Source organism: Hyperolius riggenbachi, chromosome 6, assembly GCF_040937935.1.
Source record: "Hyperolius riggenbachi isolate aHypRig1 chromosome 6, aHypRig1.pri, whole genome shotgun sequence".
Taxonomy (NCBI): Eukaryota; Metazoa; Chordata; class Amphibia; order Anura; family Hyperoliidae; genus Hyperolius; species Hyperolius riggenbachi.
In genome coordinates this window covers 217,824,225-217,841,273 of record NC_090651.1, presented here as the reverse complement: position 1 = coordinate 217,841,273, position 17,049 = coordinate 217,824,225, and the positions used below count along the sequence as shown (strand labels likewise).

Below are 17,049 nucleotides of genomic sequence, written 5' to 3'. Positions count from 1 at the left end.
AAGATATATGAGAGTAAGTGTCTGACCTGTGCTGGACACTCCAGCAATGTTACTGGGCTCACTTATGAGATCCTGCATGACGGCCAGAACTCGAAACTCATACCAAGTCTCCTGCAAAAGAAGAAAACACAAGGCAATCAGTCATGACACTCTGAGGATGGATGCACTACAAGCCTTTTCTCACCATGTTGTCACAGACCAGTGAAGGGCTTCAGTATGCCACTTACTGTCTCTCTCACAGTGGATTCTGGAAGGAGGTGCAGTAAGCTGTGGAACAGGGGGAAGTTTGTCGGTTATGTCAATTATCCTTCTTTCACTATCAGTGCAGGGAAGTGGGGGGGCATGGGTGCCGCTAGCCAGTCTAGCACTGATAGAGCACAGGGCTCTCTGCGGTCTATTGAACTTTGCTATGGGAATGAAGGTTAATACACACAGTTTCTACTGCCCTAATCAATTGTTCACTGTTCACTAGGATGATTTTCTGTTATCGAGTGCTAGACTGGCTAGCGGCACCTGCTACTCGATTTGCACTATCCTGTAGTATGGGAAACAAATGATGCCAATGCCACCTGTTTTTCAAAAAGAAAAAAATATAGAGCATGGGTTGGCACACCCAGTGATCTGCAAACTTGGCTCTTCAGCTGTTAAGGAATTACAAGTCCCACAAGTCCCGCATTGCAGGAGCCTGACAGCCACAGTCATGATTCATAAAGGCAAATGCATTGTGGGACTTGTAGTTTCTTAACAGCTGGAGAGCCAAGTTTGCAGATTACTGCAATATACCATAATTAAAGAGACACTGAAGTGAAAAAAAATATGATATCATGAACTGGTTGTGTAGTAGGGGTAATTACTAGAACATTGGTAGCAAAAAAAATATTCTCATATTTTTATTTTCAGTTATACAGCTTTTTTTTTTTTTTTATAACATTGCATCATTCTCTAATATGTGCAATTTACACATTACTCAGCATTCTAAATGATTTTATAGAACAGGCAGTGAACTTTTGACCTGTCCTGAACTATTCTCTGCAAAAGAAAAACACAATACAGCTGAGATAACCTAATCAGAAGTCAGAGCTCTCTGCAGCTTTCAGAGTCATAGAACTCAGTGGCTATTTGCATAGATAACATCTGGAGTTTCTTAACTCTTCCTGTACTGGAAACAAATGTTAGACTTCTGTCTCTGCTCCTAATGCTTTATTTCTTAGCTGCACTACACATATAAATCATTATATCATAATTTTTTTTCCGCTTCAGTGTCTCTTTAAGGGGACACCAATGGGGGAAGTGGGTCAATGACCCACTAACAATTTAATAAGCAAAAAAGAAAAAAAAGGACCCGTATGTAAATATAACAGAAGGGTCTCTGAAAATGAACACTGCAATAACTAAAATACAGTTGATTAATAATCTTTATTAAATCTGGCAAGGAGCATAAAAAAAATAAAAACAAGGCATGGCCTCGGGGACCTCCTACAGTAATCGCTGATAATTCAAATAAGAGGTACCACACTGTCCAAGTAAAAATATGGACGGTCCTGGTCAAAGCAAAGACATCAGGAAAATATAACCGTTATTGGATAATGTATGTGGTACACTCACGTTATAATATTGTATATGGTATAGCGCATCAATTATTCATACATCATAAAGTCTTAGGAGTACTGACTATACAACCTACAGGCGTAATGACTATACAACCGTCAAGCTAAGAAACATATATAATGATCACCATGAATGACATTAAGTGCAAGAGATATATTATAAATATACACAGACAATGCAGTACGTGCTAAAAAACACTGGTACAAAATGAAATAAGATGATCTACAGGGCCAGATTTCTGGGAAGGCCACAAAGGCCATGGTCTAGGGCGTTAAAAACAGATAAGATAAGAAGGGCAGCAGGACTTGGAGAGAGAAGAGGTCATATGTCAAAGTAAATCATCTCTTTTGGTCCCGCAGCGCAGCCAGTCCGCACCCTGCACTAATAGCTGAATTCCAGAGTTCCCCAAAACCTGGCATCTCTCTCTCTCTCACTTCCTGATGTGTTATGACAATCAGCACTTGCTGTCACCTGATGATCCAATCCTACCATTTATGAGAACTGCAGGAACAAAATGCTGTTTGCTTCCCTTTCATTGCTAAACTGTCACTTTAAAGGACACCTGAGCTGTTACTACCTCTACGCTAGTGTGTATGGTTTGGCATCCTACTTTCCTGTAGCAGTAGAGCATTGTACCATCTTAGCCATCAGTGAAAGCAAAGAGTTTTGAATCAGGATGATGCCATTTATTGGTTTAAAAGAAAAAGAGTAAGCTTTCTGCTAGTAAGCCTTCTTCAGACTTTGTTCCTGTATACTGTCAATATGTTAGAGCACACCACCATATGTACATTCAGCATTCAAAAGAGATACATAGATTTTTCAGCAAATATAAATACATGTCATTCAGATGCTTTAAAGAGAAACTCAGACCAAGAATTGAACTTTATCCTAATCAGTAGCTGATATCCCCTTTTACATGAGAAATCTATTCCTTTTCACAAACAGACCTTCAGGGGGCGCTGTATGGCTGATATTGTGGTGAAACCCCTCCCACAAAGAAATTGAGTACGTACTCTTGGCAGTTTCCTGTCTGTAAACCCTGTTGCATTGTGGGAAATAGCTGTTTACAGCTGTTTCCAACTGCCAATACAGCAAGCAGCAGCTACACTTGCTAGCAGTAAAAATGTCACCATGTGATAAATGTCAGAATATAAATCGGGGATTTAAAATATTTTACAATGGGCAAACACTGACTGAATAATTTATACATAATTATTGTAAAAAAGGAAGCACTTTTTTTATTAAATTATTTTCACTGGAGTTCCTCTTTAAAGTGGAGCTGAACTCTTGCACAGGACAGAGGGAAAACAGAGGAAAAACATAGAGAAATGCACCCTGTATGTATTTAGAGAGCCTGTCTAATTCCCCCTCATCTGTGTCTAATCACAAGTTGTAATTTATCTCTACACTGTGTCACCTGACTGCCACAACATCTAAGCTCATTTGACAGCACAGAATGTTAACAATATGTCTGCTTCCATGAAATCAGGAAGTAGACACACTGCAGATGTATTGCAGGATTTGTATCACCTGTAACAAAGAAATGTTTTTGTTTAAAGGTTATGTTGCATATATTTTAGAGCAGGGAGGAAGTTCTGAGTTCAGGTCCACTTTAATTACAACAGAACATCCAAAGTGGGGATTGACAGGATGTTTGCGACTTACCTGTTCTCTGTTTTGGATGGGCTTCTCTCCATTGCACTGCCCTGTAACCTGTTTATGGCTCCGACTGCAGCCAGTCTCACAGAGGACAAAGAAGCAGCGCATGCTCTGGCCACTTGCGCCCCCTGTAATTTCCTGCTCCTGCCCAGATGTGCACAGCAACTGAGGCCGGTACAGTGTTAAGCATTCTTGACAAGTACCGGTCATACATCAGCGTCATTTCTCAAGTATGCATGCCCAGAACACTATCGGCTGCTGTGCACATTCAGGCAGGAGCGCAAATTACAGGAATTACTTGTTGAATGGGGGACAGAGCAGCACAACTGAAATTAACCCATTCAAACCAGTGATCGCTAGTCAGAGTGTTGGACAGAATGTTTTTTTGGTGGTGGTGGTGTGGGGGCGGTTGGTGACAGCAGGCCTAGGGCACTGGAAAGTACAAATCCAGCCCTAACAATCTACAGACTATATACAGTGGGTTGTAAAAGTATTCAGCCCCCTTGAAGTTTTCCACATTGTCACATTACTGCCACAAACATGCATCAATTTTATTGGAATTCCCCGTGAAAGACCAATACAAAGAGGTGTACATGTGAGAAGTGGAACGAAAATCATACATGATTCCAAACATTTTTTACAAATCAATAACTGCAAAGTGGGGTGTGCGTAATTATTCGGCCCCCTGAGTCAATACTTTGTAGAACCACCATTTGCTGCAATTACAGCTGCCAGTCTTTTTAGGGTATGTCTCTACCAGCTTTGCACATCTAGAGACTGAAATCCTTGCCCATTCTTCTTTGCAAAACAGCTCCAAATCAGTCAGATTAGATGTACAGCGTTTGTGAACAGCAGTTTTCAGATCTTGCCACAGATTCTCGATTGGATTTAGATCTGGACTTTGACTGGGCCATTCTAACACAGAGATATGTTTTGTTTTAAACCATTCCATTGTTGCCCTGGCTTTATGTTTAGGGTCATTGTCCTGCTGGAAGGTGAACCTCCGCCCCCGTCTCAAGTCTTTTGCCGTATCCAAGAGGTTTTCTTCCAAGTTTGCCCTGTATTTGGCTCCATCCTTCTTCCCATCAACTCTGACCAGCTTCCCTGTCCCTGCTGAAAAGGAGCACCCCCAGAGCATGATGCTGCCACCACCATATTTGACAGTGGGGATGGTGTGTTCAGAGTGATGTGCAGTGTTAGTTTTCCGCCACACATAGCGTTTTGCATTTTGGCAAAAAAGTTCCATTTTGGTCTCATCTGACCAGAGCATCTTCTTCCACATGGTTGCTGTATCCCCCACATAGCTTGTGGCAAACTGCAAACGGGACTTCTTATGCTTTCTGTTAACAATGCCTTTCTTCTTGCCACTCTTCCATAAAGGTCAACTTTGTACAGTGCATGACTAATAGTTGTCCTATGGACAGAGTCTCCCACCTGAGTTGTAGATCTCTGCAGCTCGTCCAGAGTCACCATGCGCCTCTTGACTGCATTTCTGATCAGCGCTCTCTTTGTTCGACCTGTGAGTTTAGGTGGATGGCCTTGTCTTGGTAGGTTTACAGTTGTGCCATACTCCTTCCATTTCTGAATGATCGCTTGAACAGTGATCCGTGGGATGTTCAAGGCTTTGGAAATCTTTTTGTAGCCTAAGCCTGCTTTAAATTTCTCAATAACTTGATCCCTGACCTGTCTTGTGTGTTCTTTGGACTTCACGGTGTTGTTGCTCCCAATATTCTCTTAGACAACCTCTGAGGCCCTCACAGAGCAGCTGTATTTGTACTGACATTAGATTACACACAGGTGCACTCTATTTAGTCATTAGCACTCATCAGGCAATGTCTATAGGCAACTGACTGCACTCAGATCAAAGGGGGCCGAATAATTATGCACACACCACTTTGCAGTTATTTATTTATAAAAAATGTTTGGAATCATGTACGATTTTCGTTCCATTTCTCACGTGTACACCACTTTGGCCTCAATTCACGGAGCATTATCAAACGTTTATCAAACACTTTATCAAACGTTTGATAATTTACCTCATGGGTAAAATCTCACTAAGGTGTTATATATTTGTTGAACGTTTTATTGGTAAAACATTCGATAAATATATAACACCTTAGTGAATTTAAAATGAGATTTTACCCATGAGGTAAATTATCAAACGTTTGATAAAGTGTTTGATAAACATTTGATAATGCTCCGTGAATTGAGGCCTTTGTGTTGGTTTTTCATGTGGAATTCCAATAAAATTGATTCATGTTTGTGGCAGTAATATGACAAAATGTGGAAAACTTCAAGGGGGCCGAATACTTTTGCAACCCACTGTCTCCAGCTGACAATAAAGTGATATAGTGCAATGAAGTAGTGAAAAAGAAGTCAGAAAGTAGTTCCCCAAAATTATAGAGTGCTTTCAACAAGAAGAATCCAATAAGTGCTCATCATAGCAGCAAGAAAAAGTCACACATGAGATGCCACAGTTGAAAGTATGAGACATGTGCAGCAACATAGCCAATATAACCAAAAAACAATAAAGTGATATAGTGCAATGAGGTAGTAGTAATGAGATCAGGAAGTAGTTCCCCAAAATACAAAGTAATTTCGCCACGAGAAACACAGTAAAATGCTCATGGCAGCAAGAAAAACCTTCTGCTGCCCGCGTCACGCCAGTAGGCGTGGCCGCGGCGGCAGCCCCAGGACCGCCTAGCGCCAATTGGCGTAAAGTCCTGGGGCTCTGTTTTGCATGAGATCGCGCGCATGGTGCGCGCGCATCTCATGCTCGGAGGGCATCTCATGCTCGGAGGGCGGAGCTATTGCTATAGCTATGGCTATTGCCGCTCGGGAGACTGTTAGACGGCGATCACGCCGTCTATTTACTAGGTGCAGCGCTGCGATGAGCAGCAGCGCTGCACTGGGGACAAGAGAGCGATTGGCTCTCATAGGCAGAAGCCTATGAGAGCCGATCGCCGTAATTGGCCGGCTGTGGGGTGGGAGGGAGGGAAGGGGTTTAAAGCAACAGTTTGTTTTTTTAAAAAAAGCAGCAACACAAATATTGATAAAAAAAAAAATAAACATGGGGGGAGCGATCAGACCCCACCAACAGAGAGCTCTGTTGGTGGGGAGAAAAGGGGGGGGGGATCACTTGTGTGCTGAGTTGTGCGGCCCTGCAGCTTGGCCTTAAAGCTGCAGTGGCCAATTTAGCTAAAAATTGCCTGGTCACTAGGGGGGTTTAGCCCTGCAGTCCTCAAGTGGTTAAAGAGAAACTCCGACCAAGAATTGAACTTTACCCCAATCGGTAGCTGATACCCCCCTTTTACATGAGAAATCTATTCCTTTTCACAAACGGATCATCAGGGGGCGCTGTACGGCTGATATTGTGGTGAAACCCCTCCCACAAAGAAGTTCTGAGTACGTACTCTTGGCAGTTTCCTGTCTGTGAACCCTGTTGCATTGTGGGAAATAGCTCTTTACAGCTGTTTCCAACTGCCAAAACAGCAAGCAGCAGCTACATCAATTGCCAGCAGTGAAAATGTCACCATGTGATAAATGTCAGAATATAAATCAGGGATTTCAAATATTTTACAATGGGCAAACACGGACTAAATCATTTATACATAATTATTGTAAAAAGGAAGCACTTTCCTCTTTAAGCTGCCACAGTTAAAGATATAAAACACATGCAGCAAGATAGCCAATGGATTTATATGGAAAAAGTGTTGCTGTAAGGTTGAATATTGCAATTAGAAGATGGCCAGTAGAAGGTCAGTAGAAGTGCTTACCTAATGTGTAGGAGAGTAATGTCCACCGGGCCAGGCAGGATGGAGTACGCCGTCCAACTAGTTTTGCTTGAAAGCTACATCAGGAGTCACCTGTTTGCCACTTACTGATTGGTGATTTGCCACAGCAGATCACTAATTGTCATCCAGCTGTACTAATGCTAGATTCTCCGTCAATATGGTCCCAAGGGATCATCCTGGGTAAGGATAATTTAGCATGTTCACATACACATGCTAGATAAAATTCAGCCGAGGTGGCTGAAAATCTAGCATGTATACAGCTGCCTCTGCTGCAACCTGTCACCTTGGCCAGTGAGGAGTCTAGTAGATTAATTTATCCGAGCGCTGTATTATCCTTCCCAATCACCGCACCTGCAGCACAAAGTCACTCTGGTGCCACTCCGTCAGCTCTTATCTCCCCCACATAGGAACAGAACACGCAGCTAGTCTGTACAGCCTCTGTCCTGCAATGTCTTTATCTTTCTGGCTAGTATTTATATTTTGAAGGGGAATCATGCAGGGAGCTCTTACATGAGATCTTTTCATGCCTTCCCAACAAAACAACTAGCCAGGCACTGAAAAATCATTATGTAGATACATTGAAAATGTATCTCCTGGGAGAAAACTTCATTGAATAAGGGCCACAATGAGCTAAACCCAGATTTGTGGCACAAAATATCAGATGTCCGTGAGGTGACCAAAGGAGTTTTGGATCTTAAAATTTAACAATTAGTTTCTTAACATTTTTCAGAAGCTTACTTTTGTGTAAGTTTATCCATATACATTGTCTGAAAAGGCAGAGGAAAGCATTTGTTCAGCAGAATGATACTGTGGAGAACTCTATCTTGCTTCATAACTGATTATTATTGATTTATATATGAGAGCCACTATCACGAAAAAAGTAGGCAGTTAAAATCTGACAGAACTGACAGGTTTTGAGCCAGTCCATCTCCTCATGGGGGATTCTTAGAGTTTTCTTTGTTTTCAACAGCATTTCCTGAACAGCAGTTGCACAAAATTGTGTGCAAGCGAGTAGGGACGCTGGCTGGTAGCTTACTATTTTGGCAGTTAAACTGCTGTTCAGGAAATTTTTCGAATGTATTCATCTGTGACAGTCATTCATCTTCAGTAGGGGATGCATAAGTTTTCCAAAACATTAATATGAGCTTTCGTGCCTGAAATAGTGCATGGTGGACCATAATCTGTGTGGGTTCTGCCATATCTGAACCAGTAACTAGTCCAGGAATACAGATATACCTGCAACTTTGTCCACTGTACCTAGGACAGCATTCCAGTACCTGCATAGCTTAGGGCAGTGCCACAATATGTGCAAGAGGTCGGCATGGTCTCTACTACATCTTGCACAAATAGGATAATCTCTGCAGGCCATGGCATGGAGCCATTTTGGGGTTAGGCCATTCCTATGCAGTATGTTAAAGAGAATCTGTACTGTGAAAATCTTACATAAATAAAAGTACCAGCCTGTTTGTTGTCTTCTCCTAGCCCCCTCTGACATTTTCACTGCTCCTGCTGCTTTCTTGGTGATAAAATCACTGTTTTATTCATTGTTTTTGTAAACAATGAAGATGGCCGCCAAACAGAAAATACATTATAAGATCAGGTGCCCATTTGCAGAGGCTCCTCTCAAACGTGACTTGACTGCTGGAATGTTTCTCCCACTTGTTGCCTTAGCTTCTTGTCTGGGCTTTGAACTGATCTTTCTGCACTCACAGCTGTTCTCAAGGTCACAGACAGGCTGGCTGTTAGCAGAGACCTTGCATGTGACTCATACACACAGCACACACACACACTGCCTGCAGGGGGGCGTGAAGGGGGTGTGCATAACTGCTCCCTATCACAGCAGAGGCAGTGCATTCCTCTCTGGCCAAGGCTTGACAAAGAAAAGAAGATTAGATATATTAGAGGGACAGTGCAATTAGAAAAGGCTGCAGTAATCCAGAGCACATTAGAACAGGTAAAGATAGAAGAAATAAGGCTGAAAATTTTGTTACAGAGTCTCTTTAAGCTGGAATAATTCTTGTGAAGCATTTGTGTATACCAAGGGAACACATTGAAGGATACCCACTTATTCTCCTTTGGCCAAATCTACCAGGTAGTGCAACCATTTATCATATCACTTTAGAAGAAACTTTTTCAGAAACAAACTTAATACTTTACCTGCGAAAGTTCTTTTGCTAAGATCTCGGTCTCCGTTCCAGCTATTGAGTCATCTAGAATCTCCCATCTCTCCGCTAAGCGAAATTCCATAATATATCGATCCAGTGGAAAGCTGTGATTGATTGGAGGAAGCCAGGATAGCAGCACTCCCTGCTGAGTCCGATTCGCTACTAGGCAGCGAGGTGAGGTCAGGACCAAGAGTGGCTCTGGGGTTGTGAGTGGGAAGGCTGTGGACAAGAAGATGCAGGCAGCAAAATTAAAGTCTGTATACTATCACCATTCATCCACACAACTTACTCACACATGAACTTCAGAAATGTGTGTCCCTCTCACCTAAAGTTCGCACTGTGACCACCTCACTGAATGAGCTGGTCCCTAGTTTATTCTGTGCAAGAACACTGAACTGATATTCTGTCTCAGAGTCCAGAGAGTCTATGAGGAGGAAGTAGGCTCCACTGGCTACGGGCATAGAGAGCCAATCATGAGGCCCAAACTGGGCACGCTTCATCCTGTGGAAAGGTAGAGATCGCATAAATAATAAGAGAAATCGTAATTACAAATATTCTGTAATAGTTACACAAGAACACTGCAGGAATCTGGAAAATGTATTGCATATACTTTATGACTGTCTCTTCTCTCTTCACCACAGTACTGCACAGTGCCATATACACTATAGGGGTGGTGTCTCCCCAAGCTTCACAATGAAACTGTACAGAGCTGCACTCACTGTTAGGGTGGTGCTTTCTCTCTCTTCATAATGAGAAGGTATTGTGCTGTACACACTGTTCTAGTTTTCTCACCTCTCGCTTTACTGGGTTAGGTCTTCTCTGCCTTCCCAATGAGATTGTTAAGTGCGAAACACATTGGTTGAGGTTGTCTCTGTTCTCTTATGTGTGCGGATGTGTATTGTCTGTTTTTTCAGGAAAGAGGATGTTTGTGTGGCAAGAAATTAGATGTTTGAGGTAGGTCTTCTCCTGCTGGAGTTGGCCACGGGGACCTGGGATCGGTGGTAAAAATTACTTTTTTTTCCTCCTCCATCAAGCAAACTATGCCTAATACTGGCGATCTCCTCCTATTAATCCATGCCATCTTTTCCACTGATACCATGGGTCAGGATGTAAAAATCATTTTGACTCTGTAAGTGGAAGAGACTGCTAAATGATTGAGGAAATATCCTGTGTTTGGATTTGTGATGATAAGGAACATGTGTCCAAACAAAAAGCCCTACATTTCTTCTCTCTCTGAATCTGTTTACACTTGTAAACATGCTTCTCAGGTGAGGTGGTCAACCAAGCCGTCTTTGCTGAGAATACAGCATGTATACAGTGGCCCCAGATCAATCCTTGATGAGTCAGTGAACAATACAGCTACAAAATTTGTCTTGGCCAAGTGCAGGCCAATGGCAGGATTATGGCAGGATTCTCCTACTCACCCCATCTGCTGTGTCATTTGCTGCACTGTCATCCCCTCTCCCTTCTATAGCAACAGAAAGCGTTGCTAGCCCATCTGTACAGCACTAGGCCCCGAGCTGTACATTGTGTTAATTGCATCCTCCCATTTTTATAGTTCTTTTATATTGTTTGGAGAACACCAGTATTACCAGGCTTAGGTGGTGAAGACTGGGACCAATTGAGCAAAGGACATCACATGAAATAAAAACAAAACAAAAGATTGCATAGTCTAGATCTAAGCCTGGGACAACCACCCCAAAACACAGCCAGAAAAGGACAGATTCGGTTTAAGAGCAAGAGGGCATCAATAAGTCTGAGAAGTCCCAAAGGAATTTGAGCAAGACCCTAGTTGCTGTGATAGGGAAGAGAAGTTAGGCCTTGGGAAGTCTGTAAATACACTCTTGAGTGTGATCTAAATACCTGAAATAAATTTGGCACTCAGTAGGGTGCCTACCTACAAAGCAAGACCTTAAAGAAAACCTGAACTGAAAATTAAAAGTCAAAATAAGCATACACAATTCATACTTACCTTCCATGTAGTCTACTCCTCAGTGTCTTTCTCCTATCCCGTGTCCTGTTTGTTCACTGTGATCAAGGGAATTTTCCATCCTCCATTTTGAAAATGGGCATTAACAGCTTTCTGTTCAGCACACAGTTAAACTGTAACATCGCCCACTTGAGCCATAGGGAAACATGGACATTATCTCGTACATCAGTTTTCCTCTCAGCTATAACTGACAGCAACTGATATTTTACTGACAGCAACTGACATATTTCAGATCTGACAAAATATTGTCAGAACTGGAAGGGATTATTGTCAGAAGAAAATGGTGAGCTTCTGAAAGGAACTGATGGCAAAGGTAACTATGGAATGTTCATTTGAAGTAACCTCGTGTGTTTATTTTAAATATTTTACTCAGTACAGGTTCTCTTTAAGGAATCAGTACAGGGTCTTGAGGATAGGTGGCTTAAAGGGAACCTGTACTGAGTAAAATTATTTAAAATTAACACGTGAGGTAACTTCAAATTAACATTACATTACTACCTTGCCATCAGTTCCCCTCAGAAGCTCACCATTTTCTTCTGACAATGATCCCTTCCAGTTCTGACAACATTTTGTCAGAACTGAAATATATCAGTTGCTATCAGTTATATATCAGTTGCTGTCAGTTACAGCTGAGAGGAGAACTGATATGTCCATGTTTCCCTATGGATCAAGTGGGTGATATTACAGTTTAACTGTGTGCTGACCAGGAAGCTGTTATGGAGTAATGGCCATTTTCAAAATGGAGGACGTAGAATTCCATTGATCACAGTGGACAAACAGGACACGGGAGAGGAGAAAGAGATTGCTGAGAAGACTACGCAGCAGGTAAGTATGACTTGTGTATGGTTATTTTGACTTTTAATTTTCAGTACAGGTTTTCTTTAATAACCTGGCAAAGTTAAAGAGGAAATGTATTAAATGGCTGTATGTTTTTTGTTTTATTGAGGATCAGATCATGGTTCAAATATGACATAGAAAAGACAGAGGATTCAGCTACAAATGAAAAACGTTAATGCTAACCTTGTAACATGATTGAAAGATATGATGTTTTAATTAGGCTGTATACGCAAGAGGCAATTCACCTGCAACCTTCTATGCAATCAATCATTATGATTAATTTACCTATGGATAATTGGTCAGTTAGGGTATAAAAAACACCATGCATGTATGGTGGCATAAGAGGTGGAAAGATAGATGGGGGTAGGTAGTTGGGGGTTGCAAGGGGTAACTCAGTGGGGTAAAAGGATAGAGGAGTGGTGAGAGTATAGGTGGGGGACAAGAGAGCTGGGATGAAGAGTGGAAATATGGGTGATGGATGTGTAGACAGCAGAGATGTGATCTGAAATAGAACTTTTTACCATTCCACATGAGCCAAAATTAGCATGAGTGACCTAAAAGATTGCAGTGGGCTAAACAGATGTAAAAATTAATTAAAGAGGAACTGTAAGGTGGAAAACATATTTCTTAAAAAGCGGTATATGACAGTGATGTAGGTGTATAAATAAGAAGAAGTGACCAACAAGTCTCCTAAACTCTGACAGTCAGGTGCTGCAAAAATGCCATAGTCAGTGTGGGAGAATCCCTGTTTACTCCTGGCAGGAATAGCAAGTTTTTTTTACCTTCACTCTAGCAGTTTAAAACACGCCAACAGTGAAGGTTGTTACACCCTCCCTCTTCCAACCCTTTTTTTTTTTTTCACTAACTGACAATTTGCAGAAGCCCAGGAAGTGTAATATGCACATGTGTAAAGAGAAGCAGACAGGGATGAGCTGTAGATGCTGAGTAGTGAATAGTAATGTTGTAGCTGAATAAAGTAGGAGAAAGAAGCAAGAAATTTTAAATCAGAATGATACCATTTATTGTCCGACTAAAAAGAATAAGGGCCCATTTCCACTAGGTACGGTGCGGCTACATAGCCGCATCGCACCGCAGGTGTCCTGAAACACATGCACGGCAATGGAAGAGTTTCTACTGCGTGCATGCTGTGCGGAGCGGTGCGATCCGAGAATCTGCAGCATGCTGCAGATTATCGCACGGCCCCATCCGCCCGCAGCCGCGTCCTATCTCTTCAATTCACTTCCGCATTGGGAGTTGCGGAAGTGACGCCGCCCGCGTTGGGAGTAATAGCCGCATCGCATCACTTTAGTAGTGGAAACCTGCCCTAAGAATAAGCAAGCTTTCGGCCTTGCAGCCTTCATCGGCTTAAATCCTGTATGCTTGCAGGCTGATGGTACAGACAGCTTTATACATGCAACATCAAAAGGGAAAACAGATTTTTTTTTTCAAACATAAATACATGGCACGGCTGATGCATGGCACGGGTGATGGGATTCGCCTGCGATCCCGCTTACCCGCTCAGTGCCGGCGCGCGTCTCGCTGACGCGCGCCGCACAAGTGGAAATGGGCCCTTAGCAATAGTAAAATATCCGTAAAAAATATGGATATTGTACTGTTGTATTACCCATTGCTCAATAGTAGAATATTGGTAATTTTACTGATATTCTACTAGCAGCTTTCTTGGCGCATAAATTACTGTGGTGCTCCTTTTACATGTATGCACTACAGCCTAAAGGATCAGCTAGACACTCAGGCAATTGACATGTTTTAATAGGAAACAAATTTGGCAGCCTTCATATCCTTCTCACTACCAGGGTCCCTATAACATTTTTGATTACGGTTACCACCCAATTTGTGTGCTTTCACAGTGGGACGTTACAGGCGCACGTTAGAGCAGCCGTTAACGCAGCCCATCTCACAGCAATGAAAAATCAATGGGCTGTTCACAGTGCCCACGTTGTGTTACAGTGTAACGCTGCACGTCAAGTGAAAGTACTGCATGCAGTACGTTATACACGGCTAAGCCACGTTAGACTGCTTGCACATGCTCAGTAATGTTGTGGCCAGGCACATGGCTAATTAATATTCACTGCACTGTGTGACGTTCAGTGTTTACTTCCTGGAGTGGCCGCTTTGTGCAGCGATTTGCTGGCGGGACCACGTGATGCCGTATGCGTCAAAAAGTACGCATCACGGATGCATCACGAGCCGCACGACGCGGCTCACTCTGGCGTCCACCTCCAACACCTCCAGGTGTTGCGTTAGGGGTACGTTATGCGACCTTAAAATCCCCTAAAAAAAGCAACGTCCTGGTGGGAAAGAGGCCTAAAGGAGTTATCAGGCAAATTAAATCATAGCTGATTTACTTACCTAGGGCTTCCTCCAGCCCTTTGCAGCTGACATGTCCCACATTGCAGCCGCCAGCCCGGGGTCCGCACCTGGTGCAAAGGCCAACCTCCTCTACTGCGCATGCGCCGCTGTCAATCAAGTCCACGTTGTCTGCAACGTACTGTGCAGGTACAGCAGTTCTGCGCCTGCACAGTACATCGCGAACAACGTGGGTTTGATTGACAGCAACACTTCACGCAGGTGCAGTAAAGACGACCTCAAGATTGGCCTCCGCACCGTGCGGGGACCCCGGGCCAGCGGCTGCGAACAGAGCTGTCAGCGTAGGACATGTCAGCTGCAAGGGGTTGGAGGAAGCCCTAGGTAAGTAAACCAGCTATGATTTAGTTTGCCTGATGACTCCTTTAATCTTGCAACTAAAACTTAAACCTTAAAATGACCTTGTGGTTGATCGCTGGGGCAGGACAGTATCTGCATACTCGTGAGGGTTTTTCCAAGCCCTTCAGTTTCTTCCCACAAACATGCAGATAAGTTAACAACCCTTAAGGTGGCCATACATCAGATGACTTGGAGGCTGATCGATCATCTATTCGATTATTATAATCGGATGAAATTCGGTGCCACAAGTGCATGAACGACCAACAATGCGACCAATTTTGGCCCGTTATTGGTCACATTAATCGGTCGGACATGCTGCAAGATTGGGTGCGTGCTGCTAACAGCGATAGATATTGCAACGAGTGTGATGAAACCCCTGGCGCTTTTCCCGCAATGTGTATGTATGTAAAGTGCGTTTATTATACATTACTTGTCCTGTGTCAAGGTGTCCGTCCATCTTCCGCCTACCTTCTATTATCCACATACACGCTGCCGTCGCGTGACGTCAACTATACGCCTTGCCAGCAGCGTGTATGCGGCTAATTAAGAAAAGCGGTGGAAGACCCAGGCACTGCGACACAGGATGGGTAATGTACAAATGCACACTTACAGTACATATACATTACATACACAGCAGCGAGGCAACGGCCGACTCGACGGAGTCCTGAGAGATTTCTCAGAACTCACTCGAGCCGCCGGAGAGATACATAGAGGGCGCACTTCTCGCGCAGACTAGCCGCGACTGGCTGAAGTTACGGGACTTGGTACTGGAGCTAGAAAAGGCTGAGGATGGCGGCGTGGGAGTGATCCGTGCGGATGGGGCTGAAGGAAGCCCCAGATATGTATAAATCTTTTGTATGATCTGGTCTCTGATATACTTTAAGCCCGGGGCCACACTGTAAGTGCTTTTGTGAGTGCTTGCGTTTGATTAGCGCTTGTTAAAAAAAATTAATCGCTAACATTAACTTTCATGAAAATCGCAGTAGAAATCATGTAAAAATCGCCGCACTTGCCTACGCAAAAAACGTACGCAATCGCAGTGATTTTTACTGCGATTGTCATGAAAATGAATGGTAGCGATTTTTTAACAAGTACTCAGAAAGCACTAATAAAATGCAAGCGCTCACAAAAGCGCTTATAGTGTTGCCCCGGCCTAAAAACTCCTTTTTATATATACATTTTCAACTTGTATATCCTTTAATCCCAAAAGCACATGGTTGACCGATGTAAAAAGTATTCTATTTTAACAAACCAATTTGTCCATATAAGCAACTTGGCTATAGACAGGGATGCTGGAGGAAACCAGAGTGTGTGGGAGAAACCCACGCTAATACTGGGAGAAAACATACAAACTCCATGCAGATAGTGTTCTTAAAGCTAATGGTAATCCATATTTAAATAAAAAAAAAGTCAGATACTCACCTAAGGAGAGGGAAGGCTCGGTCCTAATAAGCCTTCCCTCTCCTCTCCCGCTGCCCCCGGTGCTGCGCTGGCTCCCCCGTTCTCATCCCCCGCCGCGGGGACTTCAGAAGTCTTCGGGAGCCGAGTCCTCCCGAAGACAGGCGGCTCCATTCTGCACACGTGCGAGTGCGTCATAGAGGGCACTCTTCATACGTGTTCCCGTCGGCAAGAGCGCCCTGCGCACATGCAGCATGAGGCTTTTTTTTACTGCGCAGGACATTCTCGTCGACATGAATGCGTATGTGGATGCATGGGGCATAGGTTCACTTTAATGTTGTTTATTTGGGAGACAAATGGATAGAGACAGGTATGCAATAAAGGTTTTGGTGGGGAAAAGGTCTCCAGCAGACACAAAAACACCAAGATAACAGAGGTTGTAAATCTTTCTTACCCAATTCAAAACTAAAAAAATAAATAAATACTTGTTGCTCCACTATCATTCTGGGAGTTCCAGTGATACAATGCTAATCCAGCCTCAATCTAGACAGTCCTAGGCGAATTCCATGACCAAACGAATCTTCGGGCACTTATATCAATTTAAAAATTCTGAGGACTGTACCTCATACCTGAATCTGTACCAAGTAGGTACCATGGATTAGCTTGTACATTGCCCTAACAGTAAGGGCATGTTTCCACTACGGAGTGATGCGAATGCGGCTACGTAGCCGCATCGCATCACTTCCGCCGCTGGCTGCATCACCTCCGCATCTCCCGATGCGGAAGTCAATGGAGGAGATGGGACGCGGCTGCGGCCGTGCAAGAATCTACAGCATGCTGCAGATTCTCGGATCGCACCGCTCCACACAACATG

At 43.3% G+C, this 17,049-nt stretch overlaps 1 protein-coding gene across 5 annotated transcripts in view; it reads right to left on the bottom strand.

Moving 5' to 3' along the window:
• The window catches only part of IGSF9B (immunoglobulin superfamily member 9B), a 176,710-nt gene that overhangs the window by 43,721 nt on the left and 115,940 nt on the right, over positions 1–17,049 (bottom strand). For all 5 annotated transcript variants that reach the window (XM_068240421.1, XM_068240422.1, XM_068240424.1 and 2 more), the window contains 3 exons: positions 9,552–9,727; positions 9,219–9,445; positions 27–111 (listed from right to left, as the gene is read on the bottom strand). In XM_068240421.1, the coding sequence (XP_068096522.1) occupies positions 27–111; positions 9,219–9,445; positions 9,552–9,727 (488 nt within the window). The remainder of the gene's footprint in view (positions 1–26; positions 112–9,218; positions 9,446–9,551; positions 9,728–17,049) is intronic.